Source organism: Leptonychotes weddellii, chromosome 4 (genome assembly GCF_054177405.1).
Source record: "Leptonychotes weddellii isolate Sample4059 chromosome 4, ASM5417740v2, whole genome shotgun sequence".
NCBI classification, from domain to species: Eukaryota; Metazoa; Chordata; class Mammalia; order Carnivora; family Phocidae; genus Leptonychotes; species Leptonychotes weddellii.
The window spans coordinates 24,674,672-24,689,347 of NC_138372.1; the positions used below are offsets into that span (position 1 = coordinate 24,674,672).

Below are 14,676 nucleotides of genomic sequence, written 5' to 3' on the forward strand. Positions count from 1 at the left end.
GTTTGAAACACTGCATTACATAATTTTACCTGCCCAAACAGACCATTTACAAATATTAGGTCAATAAACTGCTAACATCCATAAAAAGGTAGCTTTCTTACTAAAATGCAAGAATTTAAAAGATTGGTATCTAAACAAGAAAAGACAAAAACAAACTGGAATGAAAACCTAGATATCACATCTAAAATCGGGGCTTTTTGTTTGGGCCTTCATACTCTTCTCTCCCTCTACCATATCCTGCTGGAGTTCCAGGCCCCATTCCTCTAGGACCCTGTCCACCCACAGGTCCCGCACCTCCCTGCCCAAAGCGCTCAGTACGCTATTGGAACAGTAATTAACAGTTCATTATATGTAGTTGATGTCCATGTGTGTTAAGTAATTATTTTAGAAGGTTCCGTAGTCAACGTTCGTCGATACAATCACCAATGAGTCGATCCACAGGTACCGGGAACATAGAAAGGAAAAAAGGGTAATTTGAAAATTAGTTTACGATAATACATGCCTTGTGGTATGTTCCCACTTGAGCCATTCTCATACACCTGTTTCAAAGAATAGGTCTTCCCTGTAGTGCTAAAAAATTTAAGAATTAGTGCAGATGTGAAAACCCATTCCAAAATGAGTTTTAAGAAATTTCACATCAGATTAACCCACTGGAAAAGCTTGCAAACTTCTCACTTTCAAAGTCTGAACAGGAAATTTAATTTCCAAGTAAGCCTAACAAGCCCAACCAGACAGATTCAATGCACTCAATGAAGTGACAAAGACCTACTCACCAGTTAGTGGCATGAGCTGCATAAGAAACCTTGTGCTTTTCAAGATCTTAAGACACATCTGCTAAGTTGCAGAAACCTTAAAAGGTTCAAAGTTTTAATAAAATGCTACCAGACTACAAAAAGAAAAAGCATAAAAGACTAGCAGATTTAGTCACTTAACCGGCACAGTTACTTCATTAAAAAAAGTGTTGCCATATTCTCACAGGTATACGACCTTCAGAACCATCACTATATAACCAGAGACAATTATGTTCACAGTAGTAGCCAATACTGTTGCAAATTGACTGAATATACAGCCCACCCCCACACCGGCCCAGCTTTTCCTTCCAGTCTTTGAAAGTCCACTGGTTAGCTATGATTCCATGTTTTGGCTATCTCCCAAACAGCCTAAACACCAAGCTTCGGTAACTGCAATAAAGCAGGATTTCACTATTCCACCTAGTTTTAAGTACTTCTAATCTGAGAAACCTATATTCCCCCAACAGAAAAACCCTATAGATTTGCAAAGCACAGAAGCCTCAATTATCTTTCAAATTCCACTCAAAGTAAGTTACTGAGAGCATCACTCCAAAAATGGGGGGAAAATGCATCAGGGTTTAACTGTTCCTATACATAGTTCCAACATGTTTCCTACTAAATACTACAAGGCTACTTAAAAAACTAAATCTCAATCCTTTAAACTATTCCTCAAAATCCTAAAAATCTCAGGGTTTTAGCGCATTATGCTGTATATCGCAAAAGCTCTAAGAAAATTTTGGGGTTTCACGATTATGTTATTACAACATCTTAGAACCCTACCTGTTACATGGGACATACAAAGAACCCTAATTGTGGGAACATCACGTCAAATTAGATTTTATAAATTTGATACAGACCTACAATCTACCTTTTAGAAAGCATATAAACCAAAATGTTACCCACAGTATTTTTAAAATTTAATTTAAAGAAAGCTAGTAACACTATGTTTTAACCCAACCAGCTATTTATGATTCTAATTCTCAAAAAGCCTTAAGTAGATTTTAAATAGATGAGGCCCATACTAAATCCTTATACTCCTATATGTAAAATGAATCTAACGGGCTATGTGCTGCAGCTTCCCTCCTTTGCCAAAAGCCTGCAGGTGAACCAATTCAGATTTAGTTCAGTTGTGAAAATGCACTCTTCTCTAAACCCACCTCTTAATCCAATATTCAATTTTCCTACGGATTTGTAAAGCCCTAACACAGCCACTTAGACCAATCCACTTGGTGGTTTTAAAGCATCCTGATAGGCTATCTGTACAGTTAAAATATGAAAGCATCAAGAAGGTTCAGATCAAATGCACACAACTAGTATGCTTAAAATTGTCACTCATTTTTGCTATCCTGTAGCAAAATAGAGATGTCAGTTTATTTTAGAAGGTGCACCTATTGACAGGCCCAACAAGTGGGAAACGACGAGTCAAAACAGTAAACAACTCCCTTTTCATGGGTAGAAACCACACCAAATATAGGTCAAAGTCCTACACATCACTAAAACATGCCTAAAACTATAAACTACAAGTCTGATTCATACTTATGGCAAATATCAGCTTAATGAATGACAGTTTGCCATTTGATTACTCTTACTTGTATGTAGAATAATCAGGTACATCATCTAACATTTAGAATTTGGATTTGCCATGTGCTAGAGTGCAAAAGTACACAAGCAATATAATGGAAAGCACCTATGTCTACTTATTGCCAAAGAGAACTCCAACATACTACTGACAGCATTGACTTCTTGTTGGCAACCGTTTGTTTAGGTTACCGCACACTGAGTTCTTCTATGTTGCCAAAGTATTCCTCAATATTATGATTTACATGATAAGGGAACTAAAAAGAGGTCCAGTTACCTACTTAAAAAAACAAAAACAAAAACAAAAAACAAAACACACACACGTAAGTTGTGAAAAATGAGAATTTCCTTTGTACTACGTCATACAGGATACATTACCATGTCGCTTCCCATCATGGAACCACTCATTGTTGCTGGTGGGACTCCAGGATTAGCTTCATAACCTATGCCACCACCACCACCTAGAGGTGGAAATTTCTGGCCTCCTGAACCATAGGGATCTAGGAAACAAAAATGCTGGTTACAACTCAACCAGAACATTGCTCTCTAATGGTATTGCTAATTTGATCTTCATGCTTACCTCCCATGTTCATTGCTCCTCCACCACCCATTCTCATGTCTCTTTCTCTCTGCAAGAAAAAAAACCCCTTTCATACACCTGTACTATACCTCTACTAAGAATTCTTGAGAAGACAGAAATTTCCAAAACTTAAAAAAAGGTTAAGACTACATTCAGAACCAATATTCTAAAAACAGTTGGTGAGACTCAGTTATCAGAAAACCCGTAAAGCTTCTTCCCAACTAATGAAATCTTTAGGCCCCGCCAAGAAAATAAAACAAAGCGAATTAATCATGATAATGACACACTTGTAAAAAGAACAGCAGTGAAGTGAAAGGTCATTATTTGAGTAAAATTTCATTTTAGTACCTACAAGTTTTGTAGACAACTCCCATTACATTTCAAAAGAATTTTACTTACTGGATCCATGTAGCCCATCCGGCTATAACTTTCCTCTCTTTGGCGTCTCATTTGCTCTTCCATTTCACGCTGACGAATCATCATCTCTTCTTCCCTTCTACGTCGTTCTTCTTCTTGCCTAGAAATATTCATCAAGCATATAAACTAAAGTGCCATCCATATCTTTTAAAAGCCAATTTGAAGAAACCTAGTAGTTTGCCTCATATCTTTACAAGTCTAGGTTACAGCAAACACACATGAAGGTCTGGAGAGAGCGCAGAACAGACTTAGAAGCATTCTGGCAACAAAAACAGGCGTCATTAATCAAAACCTTACACTCCAACTTTGTGTTAAACCAACACTGTCACAGTAGTATTTAACCTCTCTGCACTCCATCACACTCACCTGCAAAATTTAGGTCTATCTTTTCCTCTAAATGTTAACCCAGAAGCAAAGGCTAATTAGCTTAACAAAAATTTTACCTTAGTTGCATCTCTTTACGTTTCTGCATTTCTTGATTGTGAAGTTCTTCCATGCGTCTTAATTCTTCCTGGCGTCTCATCAGATCTGAACATTAGAAAATTGTTTTGAATTCACATTAATGGGGTTCTAAAAAATTCAAAAAGCAACTGATCCTATCAGGGAAATTTACACAAGAGGGTCTTTTACCTTGACGCAAAAGATTTGCCTGATGCTCATGATAGGCATCTTCCATTTCACTTTCCAATTTGTCTTTTGCATCTTTCATGTTTTTTTCAACTTGTTCCCTTTGCTGTTTTTCCATTTCATCCAGGGATTTCCATCGCTGAGAATATTCATACTCAAATGTGCCATGCTGGGCAAAACGAGGAGGCGTTTCTCTCTCCCTGACAATATTTAAACATGAACCAATTTGGGGACACACACAACAAATACTACCTGGTTGCCCTAAAAACACAGATGTCCCACCTGGCCTATCACATGTAAGAAATGCCAAAAGGTATAGGCCCCCTTGGTTCAGGTAAAATAGCCCTACATCAAAAATGACATGTTCCAGGTGTGCCTGGGTGGCTCAGTCAGTCTGACTTGATTTTGGCTCAGGTCATGATTGAGCCCTGCCTTGGCAGGAAGTCTACTTGAGATTCTCTCCCTCCACACCCCACGTGCACTCGCCCGTGCTAATAAATAAATCTTTACAAAATAATAAAAAATATAAAAATAATAGGTCCCAGAATGATGCAGTAATAAAGAATATAGGACACTGGAGATAAATCCTACCGTCCCCATTTCCTAATTTTATTTCCTCTAACCAAATTCCTATTCAAGAAGTATTTTTTCTCAATCCTTAAAAAGATACCTATTCATCACACCATTGTTTTTAAGGACAAAACTACATATAAAATGTACCTATCTCAGCAACAAACATTAAGCATTTGAGTATCTCTACTTCAAAACCTCTAAACTTCCTGAGCCTTAGATTTCTCTCAAGCACATGCATTTCAAAGATTTTTGTATTCTCTAAGCAAAATTGAAAAATTATTACAAGTTCTCATTTACAATTAAAAAATACTTATTAGATTAGGGGGGCCTGGGTGGCTCAGTGGGTTAAACGTCTGCCTTCGGCTCCGGTCATGATCCCAGTGTCTGAGGATCGAGCCCTGCATCAGGCTCCCTGCTCCGCGGTGAGCCTGCTTCTCCCTCTCCCTCTCCCACTCCCTCTGCTTGTGTTCCCTCTCTCGCTGTGTCTGTCAAATAAATAAAATCTTTGAAAAAAAAAATGCTTAGATTAAATCAATCTTACTTTTGATACATTGGATTCTTCTGTGCAAGTTTTTCAGGAAGGCCATCTTCATCATCTAATTGTTCAAGTGGTTCCACAATGACTGGACGAGGAGTTCTAATAACAAAAATGGTTCCATCTTAACTGGTTTCGGTTTTATCCCAACTTCTTCATCCAAGTTAATAAATAAAAAGTAGGATAAGCATATGAACTTACGTTGTCAGTAAGAAAACACCTTCGCTGCATCTTTCAAAGGCTTTTCTTGCTGCTGGTTTAGAAGCAAATTCCACAATGCCTTTCCCTGTAGATCTTCCACGATCATCCACAATTACAACAGCCCTTTCAATAGGACCAAATTGGCTAAAGGCTTCTTCCAACAGTTCATTGGAAACATAAGGTGAAAGATTTCGAACGGAGAGGGCAGCAGCATGTGTGGCAAAGCGAACCCGAAGCTGTCTACCTCTCATGGGTGTATCATCAAGTTCAGCTTTGGCAATTTCAGCCAATGCCCTAGATTCCTGAAAGTATCAGACACACTCATGTTAATATAAGCTCAACATTGGTTAGTGCCCACTCTAAAACTGTCAAAAGCCTAACTCCCACTCCCTTTCTTCCTCCAGCTCTGTTCAAGTATCTTCAGGCAGCCCTCCCTGACACCACCCAGGGTAGGTAAAGGTCTTACCCACCCACTCCTCTCTTTTCTTAGTATCAATTATTCACAACATGGCATCTTTTTTGTAAAAATGGTGAAAATTATTTAAAGACCAACTTATTGCTGTCGGTTTGAACACCAGAGTTTGTAATAGTGAAAAACAAGGGAAAAAAACCCTCTAAATCCACATTTAAAAAAAAAAAACTCACAAGTTTAATAAACCCAAATCCTTTGCCTTTGTTGATAAAAACTTCTCCTGGTTCTCCATATTTAGCAAATAGTCTTTTGAATTCATCCTCTGTGATATCAGCAGGTAGATTCCCAACAAACAACCGACAACGCTGAGTGTAAGTTTTCTCTCCAGGCCTCCTCAAGAGAGACAAGTTGGCTTTAAACCCCTAATGAGAAAGGAAGGAAATTTTCAGAAACCAGTGACCTTAGCAAGTAGAAAAATCCAGTTTAACAGTGTTCGCTGTTCCCAGACTGGGTTAATACCACCAATCGGGTTGCTCTTCTGTTCCATTTAAAGTCAAGATTCTGTATTTGCCGTATTTCCGACTTAGTAACCATCCAAACATCAAACAGCCCAAACCATCCAGAACACTCGAGAATAGACCTACAGCCCTCTCTAGACTCGACTCAACACAAGCAACCTCATCAGCTGTCTATGTTGAGTGTCCCTGACAAACCTAAATCGTAGCAGACATTAAGTTGAAATGGTGATCAAGTATTAAATGAAAAAAGAGGGGCGCCTGGGTGGCTCAGTCGTTCAGCGTCTGCCTTCGGCTCAGGTCATAATCCCAGGGCCCTGGGATCGAGCCCCACATCGGGCTCCCTGCTCCGCGGGAAGCCTGCTTCTCCCTCCCCCGCTACCCCTGCTTGTGTTCCCTCTCTCGCTGTGTCTTTCTCTGTCAAATAAATAAATAAATAAAATCTTTAAAAAAAAAAGTGATCAAAAACCTGCTGTCACCCGCACGACCTGCGCCTGCGCTTTAAGGCCGGAACTCCCCCGACCTCTCCAACCCTACAATTCACGCTCTACTCTCGTTCCCAAGATCCGCTAGCTTTAACAGGGCCCAGCACAGCTTCTCATCGCTGCCTCCTCAGGCCACCCTCCCTCGGTCCTCCGCCAGGCCGGAGCCTAGCCCGGGCCCAGCTAGCGAACCCACGCCGTCTGCCCCTCGCTCCGGCAGCGGCCCCGCCCTCCACCGCCCGCGCGCACGCGCCTTTTCCGGTCTCCGACAAAATGGAGGCTGGGAAAGGAAGGAGGAGGGGGCCGCCGCCATCTTAGGGAAACCGACGCGTAGCTCCGGGAGACACTCACCTCTGAGTCGGAGATCTTCTCCTCGCTGCGGCCGCCGGGCCCGCCGGGTGGGGGCCCCTGGTGGTGCTGCTGGTGGTAGGGCGGGTGGTGCTGCCGGCCTCCGCGGGGCTCCCCGCCGCCTCGGTGCGGCGGCTTGGGGTGGCCGCCAGGAGTGCTTAGGCCCGGGCCGCCGCCGGGCTTCGGCCCGCCTGGCATTTTGCCGCCTTTCGGGCCTCCGGGTCCTGGGCCCTGCTTAGGCCCGGGGCCCGGGCCCCCTGCGGGGGGAGGTGGCGGGCCCCCGGCCTGAGGCGGGGTGGTGGGGACCCCGCTGCTCGGCGGCGCCGGCGGGGGCGCCCCGGGGGGCGCCGAGGTGACAGCGGGCGGCGGGGTCGGGGTGGGGCCAGGCCCCGTAGGGGCGCCGGAGGTCGGAGGAGTAGCAGGCGGTGCCGAGCCGGAGGCCGGCGGAGCGCTGCCCACTCCGGGAGCCGGGCCGGGTCCCTGAGGAACGACGGGCTTGGACGAGTCCTGTGGCGGCGGAGGCTGCTGATGCGGCGGCTGATGTGGTGGCGGCTGAAGCGGCGGCGGCGGCTGCTGTGGTGGCGGCTGCTGCGGCGGTGGCTGCTGCTGTTGCTGGTGGGGAGGCGGTGGCGGGATCGGGGGCTTGGGGCCACCCTGGCCCGGGCCGGGACCCATGGGTCCGCGGTTCTGATTGAGGCCCATGCCGGGTGGCGGGGAGCGGAAGTCGTGGAGGCCGCCGCGGCCACCGCCTCCTCCGCGCCGGTGGAAGCCGCCACCGCCACCGCCACGGCTCCGGAACCGGTCCCGAGACATGTCTGTGATCAAGGGGCGGTCGAGGCAGAACCGGAGAAGACGCTCAGGGAACGTGGAGGCCACCTTGCTTCACACAAGATGGCGGATGACACAGGCGGCGCGCCGCCTTTGTCCTCCTCTTATATAGGCCAGCTGGCATGGCCCCGCCTACCTCTCGATCGGTAGCTCCAATAGCCAATTGCAAGTACGGTACTTGATGACACTAAGTTACGGAGCGCTAATCTTTCCGATTGGCTTCCGGATGAGAGGAGGGAGGCCTGGGGGGGCGCTGAAGTTTCCAGTTGGCCAATGAGCGGAAAAGGAGTTGGCTGTAGGCCACTGTGATTTGCTGTGAGAAATTTGAATGGGTTCGCCAGAGCAATTTTCCCTGATAGCCAAGGCCCTATCAGCTCCTGGGGAGAGATGTTAGAGGACCCTTTTCTTTCTTGATTACCCCCAAGAGCTGCCTGCCGGTATTCTTGCCTGGAAAGAACAGATGTTCTCCGGTTCAAAAGCATAAATTACTTGTACCTACTACCTACTCTACCTTGCGCTGGGCCAATTAAATTAGAGAAATAAAATCTTACCGATTTCACACACGCAATCTTATTGATTTCATTTTGGAACCTCGCCGGAGTTACAGGTTTGTTTTAGCAGTATAAACTTCGGAATAGGCTTAAGTTAGTGCACTCTTTGTTCAAAAAGAAAAGAAGTTTGACTGTGTACATGCGTGTGTATAGACTAGTAATTTACAAACATAAATCACGGAAGGAAGATAATATTTTCTTTAATTCCACTGGCGCTGGGGCGTCTGCCTTCGGCTCAGGTCATGATCCCAGGGTGCTGGGATTGAGCCCCGCATTTGGCTCCCTGCTCAGCGGGGAGTCCGCTTCTCCCTCTCTCTCTGCCCCATCCCCCTGCTTGTGCTCTCTCTCCCAAATAAATAAATAAATAAATAAATAAATAAATAAATAAATAAAATTCAAAAAAAAAATTCCACTAGCACTCAACACTTCCTGAACAGATTAAGATACTTTAAAATTACAATGTTAAAATATCTATATGGAATCAAACAATGGGCAGTATCCTTACTTGAAACTCTCTAACTTTTAAGTACCCTAGCCATGTCCCCTAATACCCCTCCAAGTTACTGTCATCTATGGACCTTTTGATGGATCATTCCTTCCTCAATTAATACTAGCTCATGGCTCATTGTCTTCCTTTCCATCTCTACTTCTGCTCATCATTCAACATCTATTTGGATGACTATCCAATACTCTGTCAAATTCTTTACCTCCAACAATCTCCCCTTCCATCCTATAATACCCACCCAACCTCATCATAGTCACCCTGTGTTTTTTATTGCTAGTAACTACACCATCTCTAAAATCTCCTTTCAAGCATCTCAACTGTCTGTCTGATCAATAGTAACTCTGATTCTTTGACTTCCTCAAAACCTTCAAATCATTAAATGTATTACTTTTTCACTTTCACATTCCTATATTCATAACTTCTGTCACCAGGCTTAGATGTTATGATTGCTTACAAATACAATTCTTGTTTTTCTCTTTCTCCATTATACTCACCTGGTAAAACCCCAATTCTAGTTGGACCCAACAATTCATTTTCTTAACAAGAGCTGAGGCTTTCACTTTAAATTCTTGACCACAAGTCTCAAAAGGGCATTAGACTTTTTTCTGGCAATCTTACTGAGTCTCACTAGTAAATTCACTTTCCCACTTCCCCACTTCCAGAGATAGTGTATTTCATGCTTTCTCTCTTCAAACTTTGACACCTTCTTCTCTCACTTCACCATAACTAATTCTCCTATTTCTTTGAGAAAGTAAAAATCATCAGAGAGGAACATTCTCATTAGATGGCAAGCCTCAAACCTACTTGTATTTGTACCCATCCTCTCTGTCTTCCTTCCTGATACCATGAAAATGTGTTTTTGCCCCTATCAAAGGGCAGACCCCTCCTCTAGTGCTGTGGATTACCCCGCCACTCCCCACATGCCTTCTCAAGGATTTTTCCTTGCTGTATCATCAATTACTTCTACTGGAACATTACCATCTTAAAAAAAATAAATAAAACCTTCCCTTCATCCTTTCATCTCATTTCTTCATCCTTTTTTACAAGAAAACTAAAACAAGTTGTCTACACTAGAGGTCTCCATTTCCTCACCTCTATTTCCTCTTAAATCCACCCCAATCTATTGTCCACCCTTCTCCTCTGAAAGGATGCCTTGCCAGGGATGCCAGTGATCCACATGTTGCAAAATCCAATAAACACTTCTCTATAATCATCTCTTTTTACCTGTTAGCGACCTTCCACATAGATGGCCCTCTGTCTTTCATGAAACACTTTTCTCACTGGCTTCTGTGACACCACACTGATGATTTTTCTCCTGTTCCAGGGATCCTTCTCCGTTGCTGACTCCTCCCTCATAGGACTTCTAAATGCTGAGATATTTCAGAGCTCATTTCTAGACACTCTTTAACAACTGTTCTCTCCTTATATAGATAATCTCTTCAAGACCAAATACCATCTAAATGTTAATAATCTTTAAATTTATATTTCCATGGTAGGGTAGGTCTGTCCTCTGAGTTCCCATGTCATATATTCAACTACTTATTAGACCTCTCCCACTTGGAGGTCTCCCTGGCATATCAGATATAGTATATCTAAACTGGAGCTCTTGATTTTATCAGACTAACTTGTTCTTCCCCACAGTCTTCCCCAGCATACTAAATAGCATCACCTAGTTGTTAAAAAACAAGGATTCATCCTCATCATAAAATCCAAAACTCGGTTCTAACCTACAAAGTGTATCATGAATCCATTTACCTCTCTCCATCCCTACCACTATAACCTAATCTTTTTCACCTCCATCTCTCAGCTAAATTACTGGAACCACATTTTAATTTGTCATTTTTCTCTCTTTCTGGGTGCTCTCTAATCCATTTTCCATATGGCAGCTAGGGTGACCTTTTAAGAAATATAATTCAGGGGCGCCTGGGTGGCTCAGTCGGCTGAGTTTCCCACTCTTGATTTCTGCTCTGGTCATGATCTCAGGGTCACAGGATCAGCCCCTCACGGGCTCCCTGCTTAGTGGGGAGTCTGCTCAAGATTTTCTCTTTCCCTCTTTCTGCCCCTCCCCCCGAATAAATAAATAAATCTTTTAAAAAATATTTATTTATTTGAGAGAGAGAGAGAAAGCGCCCTCGTAAGAAAGGGGGGAGGGGCTGAGGGAGAGGGATAAGCAGACTCTCCACTGAGCAGGGAGCCACCCAGGCACCCTGAATATAAATAAATCTTTTAAAATCCATAATTCAGATGTCATTTTCCTCCTTTATTTAAAGGCCCTACAGTGGCTTCCCATTGCTCCTAGAATAAAATTCAAACACCTTACCAAGTTCTACAAAGCCTGACCTGATCTGACCCGGGTCTGCTTTCCCAGTCTTTTTTTTTTTTTTTTTTTAATTTTGTTTTCATTAAGTAAACTCTACCTCCAACATGGCGCTTGAACTCACAATCCGGAGATCAAGAGTTGCATGCCCTACTGAATGAGCCAGCCAGGCGCCCTAACCGTTTTATCTGTCTAGTTCCCTGACAACATCCACTTGTTCTTAGGATTTATCAAGTTACTTTGTCTGGACGCTTTTTGCTTCAGGGTACTTGGACTTGCTGTTTACTCAGTCTTGAAGTTCTTCCCCCCCACCCCACCCCCACAACTTTCTGCAGTTATGGCTTCTTCATTGTTCTGTCTCAGCTTGAATGTCGCCTCAAAAAAGCCTTCCCTGCCAACCACCACATCTAAAATAAGCCTCCGTTACACCATCCTATACATGGTGTCCTGTATAGAATAGCTCTCTTCACACATTGTATTTATCTTGTGTGTTTCTTCACGTGTTTATTGTTGATCTCTGTTAGGCTGGAATTCTGAGCCTGAGGTGTTTTTTGTTTGTTTGTTTGTTTGCTTTTCTGGGAGAGAAAGAGTGAGCATGAGAGAGCACAAGTAGGGGGAGGGGCAGAGGGAGAGAGAAGCAGACTCCTCACTGAGCACGAAGCCCGATGGGACTCGATAGGGGCTCAACCCCGGGGATCCTGAGATCATGACCTGAGCCGCCCAGGCGCCCCAGTTAGACTGGGATTCTGAGTCTGAGTTCTTTAAGGCTGTACCACGGTAGCTAACAGACACTAGCACAGAGATGCTTCATAAATATGTGTTGAATGAATGAATGAAAGCATACCACTTAAAAACAGGCTCTGGTTCCATCTCCAGGGCCTTGTACGAAGATCCTTCATTCTTCTAACACACTCCCTAGGTGGTACGTACTCCTTAGGGAACTTACGTGCTGAGCGGTTTCTCAGTGCTCAGTAAATACTAGCTATTGTTAGGAAAAAATCAAAGACCTCTAAATGCATTGACTATTGAAGACAAAGGGAGCTCAGTAAAAAAGTCTTGTTAGTGTATTCTTGAAAAGGCAAAGAAATTTGTAACACTTTTTTTTTTTTTTAGAATCTGAACTTTATTTATTTGGGGGCTCCTGGGTCGCTGACTCTGTTAAGCATCTGACTCTTTTTTTTTTTTTTAAAGATTTTATTTATTTATTTGAGACAGAGAGAATGAGAGAGACAGAGAGCACACGAGAGGGGGGAGGGTCAGAGGGAGAAGCAGGCTCCCTGCCGAGCAGGGAGCCCGACGTGGGACTCGATCCAGGGACTCCAGGATCATGACCTGAGCCGAAGGCAGTCACTTAACCAACTGAGCCACCCACGCGCCCCTGACTCTTTTTTTTTTAGCATCCAACTTTTGATTTAGGCTCAGGTCATGATCTCAGGGTTGTGAGATTGAGCCCCGAGTCGGGCTCTGTGCTGGGCGTGGAGCCTGCTTAAGATTCTCTCTCTCTCTGCCCCTCCCCACCCTTTAAAAATAAATAAATAAAATAAAAATGAGTTTTATTTATTTTATTTATTTTTATTTTTTCTTAAGTAGGCTCCATCCCCAGTGTGGAGCCCAATGCAAGACTTAAACTCACAACCCTGAGATAAAGACCTGAGCTGAGATCAAGGGTCAGATGCACCAACTGAACCACCCAGGCACCCCTATTTTATTTATTTATTTATTTATCTATTTATTTAAGATTTTATTTATTTATTTGAGAGAGAGAGAGGAAGAGAGAGCATGAGCGGGGGGTAGGGGCAGAGGGTCAGGGAGAAGCAGGCTCCCTGCTGAGCAGGGAACCCAAGGCGGACTTGATCCCAGGACCGCAGGATCATGGCCCCTGAGTCGAAGGCAGACGCTTAACCAGCTCAACCACCCAGGCACCCCCCCTATTTTATTTATTTTAAAGCAAGCTCTATGCCCAATGTGGGGCTTGAGCTCATGACCCCAAGATTAAGAGCTGCATGCTCTACCAACTGAGCTAGCCAGGCACCCCTGTAATACATTTTTTAAGCAAGTCTATTCTTGAATTTAACAGTAGATTAAAAGAATGATCCACCACAACGAAGTAAGGTTTTCTTAGGAATAGTGGGATGTCAGGGCGCCTGGGTGGCTCAGTTGGTTAAGAGTCTGCCTTCGGCTCAGGTCATGATCCCAGAGTCCCTGCTCAGTGGGAGCCTGCTTCTCCCTCTCCGGCTCCCCCTGCTTGTGCTCTCTCTCTGTCAAATAAATAAATAAAATCTTACAAAAAAAAAAAGCAAATCTGATGCTTCTTACTCTTTTCTTTAAAATTCCTTATTGGGGCACCTTGGTGGCTCAGTCAGTTAAGCATCCAACTCTTGATTTCAGCTCAGGTCATGATCTCAGGGTTGTGGAATCAAGCCCCGAGTCAGGCTCCCGGCTCAGCAGGGAGTCTGCTTGAGATTCTCTCTCCTTCTCCCTCTGCCTGCCCCCTCCAAAATAAATAAATAAATCTTTAAACAAAACAGAACAAAACACTCCTTATTGTCTTCGCGTTGCCCTTAGGAGAAGCACACAAAACTCCAAAGTCCTGAGGCGGCCCTTCATTTCTCTGGGCATCACATTCTTCTTCCCTTATCTCTCCCTCTTACATCCTTTGCTCGAGTCACACCGACTGATTCTGTTATTTTAATTTATCATGCTCTCAACTGAAATAGTCTCCCCCTGGCCACTCTCTTCCCACATTTTATTAGCTCCTATCTGTCTTTCAGGACTTAACCAGGCTTTCTGTGACCCCAGAGACCCAGCTGCTTCACTTGATTGTCACCCTGTACTTTACTCTCCTAACATCATCTCACCGATCGTGGAGACTTTCTGAATCATACCCTCTAGGTTGTGAGATCATGATGGAGCAATGACTGAGAGTCTCTATTCACCGCCACAGCCCCAGAGGGCGGTGCCGGGACACTCAATATAGATTTGGATGAACGAAGAGATGAATGAATGAAGGACTGCATTAATCTTTCCTTTTCTGAGCCATTGAAGAATGCCCCCGGTCATCGATGACTAATTTCAGATACTAAGCACAACCCTATAGTTCAGATGTGTGGCAAAATATCCCAGAGGGCCCGTGGAACAGTCTTCACCTTGTAATACTCTGAATGTAGGTGAGCCTACAATTCAAAGCTATAATTACAATAAATAAAAAGTATAATTATCCTCTGGTTCAACTTTTTGCAAGCCTAGAAGGGGAGGGGAGGGAGCTAACATGCTTGCTGCAACGCATTGCTGCTCCCTAATGAATATTAATTGCACTGACTAAATTTGCATCTTAAACTGCATCCCAGGGCCTGAGAAACCATGTTAGTCAGCTTAATTTGTCTTCATTTAGCTTCATGGCTCCAACTTAGCAGAGG

General features: G+C 43.8%; 1 protein-coding gene across 2 annotated transcripts in view; it reads right to left on the bottom strand.

Moving 5' to 3' along the window:
• SFPQ (splicing factor proline and glutamine rich) overlaps nt 1–7,980 on the bottom strand; it is a 15,957-nt gene extending 7,977 nt beyond the window's left edge. Inside the window, exons 1-10 of one of the 2 annotated variants that reach the window (XM_081818059.1) lie at nt 7,063–7,980; nt 5,948–6,136; nt 5,303–5,604; nt 5,108–5,203; nt 3,997–4,193; nt 3,810–3,894; nt 3,349–3,466; nt 2,950–2,998; nt 2,748–2,869; nt 7–319 (exon numbers count right to left, since the gene is read on the bottom strand). In XM_081818059.1, the coding sequence (XP_081674185.1) occupies nt 182–319; nt 2,748–2,869; nt 2,950–2,998; nt 3,349–3,466; nt 3,810–3,894; nt 3,997–4,193; nt 5,108–5,203; nt 5,303–5,604; nt 5,948–6,136; nt 7,063–7,872 (2,106 nt within the window). In that variant the 5' untranslated portion in view covers nt 7,873–7,980 and the 3' untranslated portion in view covers nt 7–181. Of the gene's footprint in view, nt 1–6; nt 320–2,747; nt 2,870–2,949; nt 2,999–3,348; nt 3,467–3,809; nt 3,895–3,996; nt 4,194–5,107; nt 5,204–5,302; nt 5,605–5,947; nt 6,137–7,062 lie in introns of those variants that run through there. The other variant, XM_081818060.1, reaches the window with a different exon arrangement.
• Nucleotides 7,981–14,676: the final 6,696 nt, after the last annotated feature.